Here is a 6,593-nt window from a genome sequence, read left to right on the forward strand (position 1 = left end):
ACTGTTGTTAGAAGGACAGATATCATGTTTGGGCATAGATTGTTTGGTGTGAATATTAGCTGTCTACTTTTCAGTACAGAGTCCCCACTGGGCTTAGATCGAACTTGTTTTGAAAGTACATTGTAGATCAATACAACAGGGGCCAGCTGATGGCTGAGCAGTTAAATATCAGTGCAGCATTCCTCCAAAACTCTGGTTCTAAAGGTAGTCAGCTGTATTTGCTGAAACAGGAATGGTACAAGCTTTATGTATGAAAACACTGAGAGCTGGTTTTGTTTATAATAATTCAATAATTCACTTGTTAAACAGCACTTCAAAAGGCTTTGTGTTTTCAGTAATAATCTTGAAGATTTGGAAAACAATTTTGTTGGTGAGAACCTTGAACAAATAAAAGAGCTAGGAGTTAATTGTGTTATTTAATGCAATTTCATTAAAGTTACCACAGATACCCTGAGAAATCTTCCATGTGGAATTTCTGCAGGTTTCAACAGATTTTCTCATTTTCATGTGCTGAACAGGTAGGAGCTTTAAACCTACTCAAATTTTTAAATCAGTCTCACAGTCAGCAGGTTGAAATAATATGTATGACCTTTGGATGTGAACTCCTTATAGAATTAAATGAATTTTCAGCAAAGAAATAGCTTTGGTTATTCTATGTCTGAGCTGTACTGATAAGGGAACAGATGCACCAGTGCATGCATTCTTACTAGGTATCTGAAACATTCAGTGACTAAAGGAAAGTATTTGGGAAAATATTACAGCCATGCACTAAAAAGGAGTGTTGAACTATCATTTCCTGGTGTTCTCTTAGAAGGCTCCACCACGAGAAGTGCCATCAGGAGAACTGGCTGGCTGCTCTCTCTTCCATGGCTGGTGTGAAAGGGCAGAGCCAGCATGCCTGTTTTCTCTCTTGTAGGGAGATAACCTCTCCTTTTTCATCTGTCCCAGGAGAACTGGGAGACTGACACAGGGAAGCATAGCTTAGCTTTTATTTTATTAAATAGTTTAATTTGAAAATATTTTCTCTCTTTATTCCTAAATTTAATGTTTCCTAGTATGTCATGAGCCATCATCTAGTCAGAGCTGCACTCCTACCAAGCCTCTGTATTTCCAGAAGTGCTTCCTTTGTGTAACAACAACAAATAATTAAATAAATTTGATATATGTGTGTGTGCACGTATGTATGTATATATAGGGGGTTCTTTTAATTTGCTGCCTTGAAATTTCTTGGAAGAGCAACAAAACTGAGAAGAGAGTCTGCCCTCAGGAGCGCTATGTCTTATACCACCATGTGACTGTTCCATTTGTTTTGATGCACTTTGATTTGCTAAGTAGCTTGGGGTCATCTTCTTAAGACAAGAGTCTTTAGGAGCTCAAGAACAACTAATGCAAAGTGGGTCAGGAAGGCAGTGCCATTTAAAGTACCACAAATATTTCAGGCTGTTTGGCAGATCCAGCATGGCCTGCATGTGTACAATGTTCACCAGCTATTTGGGGATGAGTAGGGGGAATAATTTGAGTGCTTCTGCAGATTTGATGAACACAGTGCTGTATATTGTACTGAGCTGGGTTTGTGTTTCAGAGCACTCAGCTACCCTGGGACAGGGCAAGGATTGTGCAAATCTAAGGCTCTAGTTCTTCCAGTGAGAGAACTTCTCTAAAATCAGAGCTTCCATAAAGAAGTAAAGATGCAAGACTTGGTGTTGTACTTAAATACTTTGCTGAGTTGGAAAGAAAAGAAAGACTTGGAAAGAGGGAAGTTTTTGATAGTATAAGAATAGATTTTTAAGTGACATCACAGTGGTTTTACTGCAACATTCCCTTAGGTCACACTTGTACCACTTGAAAACAAGGTGTAAGGTATAAGGAACAGTTGAAAATAATTTACAGCTGCTCCAGCAAACTCAGCTAAGTCTCTTGGGGAAAGTGCTTGGTGACACTCTGGAAGCAGCTCCCTGCAGTCAGCTGGAATGATGGGCAAGTGCAGAAGTGCCATGTGCCATTGGAGTTAAACAGGGCTAGGAGCACAAAGCTGGGGTGATGATGGCCATTAATAAATTTGTCTTTAAAGCGGCTGGAGCTGTTGTGAAGATCATTACAGCAGCTGCCTTTCTTGAGTGGCTGAGATACCTTTTATTCTGCTGTGGGACTGTACTGGAGATGTAGCTTCTGGGAAGTAAAACTTCAAATGGGTGGGGTGTGTTGTGGCATTCCAAGTTTTGTGTCTTTGAGATCTTTGGTAATTGTTGCTAGCCTGGTAATCATTTTGGTTTTATAAGCTTGGGTGAGAGGCCTTTCAGCTTTACAGTGAAATCTGATTGTGTACCTTCATTGCCACACAAACTTCATAATTACATGTCCAGTTATGCAAGACAGCTTCTATCACAAAGTATGGACAAGAATAACAAAATTGGAGAAGTGCTCCTCAGTGGAGGAGCATCCAGTGGTCTGTGCACACTGAAGACAGCAAATTTTAAATGAAATTAGGGAATAACAGAGGAAAGAATTTGATTATTCATAAAGATTCTCATTAACATCTCTTTGTTTCAATGAGTGTTGTTTTCAGTTTTTCGCAGCAAGCTCTGACTTTTCAATGAATACTTATCTTCTTTCGTCATCCAAGGGTTCTGCACTTTTCCCATGTGGGAGAATATGTTTTATTGAATAAGTGTTAATGTTCAAACCTTTTTCATAACCATGTTTCAGTTTGTAGCCTTTGTTTAGTGTAAAAATAAAATAGATATCTGTTTCTGTCATTTCCTGTTAAGTCAGCAATGTATTTATTGATCTTCTCATGTCTTGGTAGAATAAATATAGAATTAATTATAAATAAATAATTTGGTGCAGACACATTTTTTTGGACTGAATTACAGTATATATGTATGCTCACCATCCTAACTTCTCCTGTTTCAATTTTTAGGGAGAGCCTATAACTTTTTGTGAGAACAGTTTTGTGAAACATCGTTCCAGTACAACTAAGCAGTTCCTGGAAACAGCTGTTAATCTTCAACTGTTTAAACAGGTATAAGAGGGTAAATGGCCCATATTTAAGGATTTTCTGTTAAAACAGATCTGTGTTTAAATACATTTTCCTTTCTGTCAGCCTACAAAAGTCTGGGCTGAAATCTAAATACAAGTACTTTGGGTACAGTCATCCCAGATTTGTTGTATTTTTATGTCTGCAGTTATAGTTCAAAGGAGTGGTGGTGAAACTGAACAAAAAAATAGCCCCAGGGTGCAGAGCCAGTGCAGCATCTCTTCAGAGCCAGTCAGCAACCCAACTAAACAAGAAAAATCAGGAATCTCCCAGCTTGATGGTTGAACTTCATTTTCAGCTCTCTTGGCTCATGCCCAAAGAGCCTGAACAGCAGAGTGCTTGCCTTAAATTGGAATTCACTGGTCTTTATTTAAAAACTGGATTCATCCTGCAACTGCAGTTTTGTTTGCTGGGCTTTTTGAAATATGCACACAGAGAATGTCACAAACCTGAGCTATAGGGGTGGCCTGAACAGTATTTAGCTAATCTCTTAATTCAGAATTTGAATTAATAGAAGACAAATTGTTGAATATCTGGGCACAGCTCAGTTATAGTTTGATTACATTCTTTGAAATGGATTTTGTTCTTTGATTTTATTCTGTAACCCTTCACTCATTTCATCAGTTGACCCCATTGCATGAAAAGGGTGTAAAACTTGCCACTAGACTTTTATGAAAATCAAGGAAAATGTGAATGAAATCAGAAGCTTAATGAAAATATATATTTACCTGTAAATGCCTGGAATGATTGATACACAAGAGTTCATGTTTAAATAATCAGGACAACTTCTTTGATTATATACAACCATGATAGATTAGAGAAATCTATTATATGTAGAACTTCTAATTTTTAAGAAGCATTTGGTGTTAATCAGAGGTTAGTGTCTATTGTAAAGATTTTTGTGAGGATGGTATCTTATAGAAGTCCCCTGAAAATTTGATCACAAAATGGGGCTTTTTCAATTTTACTGAGGTTATATAAAATAAGCAATAAGAAATCTGAAACCTTGTGAAGTCTGGTTGATTGGATTGAAATGGGAAGAAGTAACTGATTGAAGTGTGGTTTACTCCATGCAATAAGGTAGCATGAAATTTTCTTAATAAAAAGCTGCTTACAAGCAATGTTTCTAAAATGTTGTCACACTGGCAGTACTGAAACAAAACCTTCAGCTGCCATGAATGGGCTGGCTCTGTACTTACCCATTACACTTTAATGTGTTCAATTAAACAGAATCAGTTTACAATTTGTTTATTGCTTGTTTTAATTTTATTTCAGTTGAAGGAAATAATAGAGGATTAGGAGATAGTAACAATTTTGATGATGTGTGTGGTTTAATAGTAGTAGTAGTTTTTTTTTATTTCTCTGGTTCTTGTTGCAAACGTTACTCCTGCTTATTCAGTTAATCCTCAGCCCAGCTGCATCTTCTCTGGTTTTTCCCACTGACAAATGAGCTGTTTTCAAAGTTGTTTGTATTCAAAGAGACCAAACTGTATTTTATTCTGCTCTGAAAGTCTTTTAAATAGAAAACAGTTCTTAGGGGCAGCCTTAAACCTAGACCAAGCAGAAAATTGGCACTTTAAATACACCCGTTTAGCCATAATTGACAAGTGAGCTTTTTTTGTGCCGTTCTATGAAATCCCTCCTTTGTCCCTTTAATTTGGTTATCACGGAAGGTAACTAACCTTTGTATCAAGCTGCAAACATAAGTAATAATTGCATCTAACGTGTCAAATAGTTCTCATGAGTGTCCAGGGAAAATATTAATTCATTCCTAGAACTAGCCTGAAGCCTAATGCCAGACTATCTCCTTAAATAGTGTACTTGTATCAGCAAGGTAATCTGCAATGTTTATTGGGATTTATTTCCTAACATGTTAGAAAGTGTTACTTAGAAAAATAATTAATGAATGCAGAAATCAGAAGCCTTTGAAAATTGTTAGTAATTCAAATTTCGTTTACTATCTTTATGAGCTGAGCTGTCTTATTGTGAGATATGAGCTGTTATTTTGTGGAAATTTATGATGTTTGCTTCTAAAAACCTTTTGGTTTTAAAGTTGATAAAATTACTTGGATATTCTGAATATATGTAGTCTCTCTTTTGGTTTTAGAACTCAAAATCAGTTGAGGATGTCCTTAGTCACCTTAAAATCCAAGGGTAACAAAATTGCTAGTTTTTCATTGAAAGAGGTAGTCGCACAAGGGTTCTTTGGATCTCAAAGTGAGTATATTTCTTGGAAGAGCAGGCCTAGATTTTTCAGTCCGTGGGTTTGAAAAATGGAAAGAGAAAACCCATAAATTTTATGTGTAATTCCACATGCTATTCTTTTCATGTAGCAGTTTAAATGCAACCATTAACAATAAATTACTCAAAAGTACCAACTACTACTACCACCACGACTAACACTTATCATTTCTTTTAAATAATGTCTCCAGTATCTTTTTGCTAACAGTTCTCTTTGTCAGTATTTACATTAAATACTCAATTGGTGTGACCCTCTCATATTCAGTCAGTGTCTCAGCCTTCTGTTGATAGGATTTTAGCAGATGTTGAGTATGTCCATAAATCTTATGCTAGTTTATAGTATGGAATGAATTCATAACTTTCCCCAAAGAGATAATGTGTTACAGTTCAAAGGAAGGGATGGGAGTGGAGGTTGTTGTCTTTTTTTTGGGGGGGCGGTTCACAGCAGTAGCTAAAGGTGCTCTTATCTCATTTTCTTACTGTGAAATAATCCAGTGATCCCACAGTGGTCTGACCATGAACCAGCCTATTTGGAAAAAGGTCAGCTTAGAGTAAAATGAAAAAATAAGAAGGAATTTAGACAAGGAAGAGAGAAATATCTTCATGCTTACCTTATTCTTGCTTCTGGAATTTTTGTACTCTGAGAAAGTTGTTTATTTCATGTCACAAGTCTGTTCATTGGCAAGCATCAGATTGTCACTGACACTGTTTGGATAATCAGTCATAAAAAATGCTACAGCCAAATAATTAATTCTGGTTCATTCCTATGTACTGTTTAGTACCAGTGAATAACTCATAATTCTTGCTAGAAGATGTAGTGTGTAATTGGAAAATTGCTTTCTCACTTTATCTGTCAGACTTGAGTTAGCCTTTCCAAAACAAAAAGGGAGGGCTTGAAAGAATTTTAAATCTATAGGAATGTGCTTGTTCTACTTCCTTGAAGCCTGATAATTCTTGAAAAGAATGTATTCATCCCTTCTGAGTGGTTTAATCATTAATTTTCTAATTTTGACTTTCTCTGACACATTTGGATCGTTTCATCTATGTATGTGCTCTTATTTGTAGCTGCGAGTTCATGTGGTCTTGCAGCTGTAATCTCTACATAAGGACAGCTGTTGGAATATGCATCTGTAGATGCACCTAAATAAGGGTTAGTACTTAAAAAGACCCATGATTTCTCGGCAGGACATCAGGGAATGGCTTGGTGACCTTTATATGGTTATGATAACAAATCCAGAGTTACTATTAATTAAGGAAATAAATTATTTTCTTGCCATTAGAAAAATACAGAAAATAGTAATAATTTTCTTGATCT

General features: G+C 36.4%; 1 protein-coding gene across 1 annotated transcript in view; it reads left to right on the forward strand.

The window, feature by feature from the left end:
- DENND1B (DENN domain containing 1B) overlaps positions 1-6,593 on the forward strand; it is a gene marked incomplete at its 5' end in the record, with an annotated part of 147,632 nt that overhangs the window by 110,844 nt on the left and 30,195 nt on the right. Inside the window, one exon of the mRNA XM_031059156.1 lies at positions 2,921-3,022. Coding sequence (XP_030915016.1) covers positions 2,921-3,022 — 102 coding nt within the window. The remainder of the gene's footprint in view (positions 1-2,920; positions 3,023-6,593) is intronic.

This window comes from Geospiza fortis, unplaced genomic scaffold (genome assembly GCF_000277835.1).
Source record: "Geospiza fortis unplaced genomic scaffold, GeoFor_1.0 scaffold229, whole genome shotgun sequence".
NCBI lineage: Eukaryota > Metazoa > Chordata > Aves > Passeriformes > Thraupidae > Geospiza > Geospiza fortis.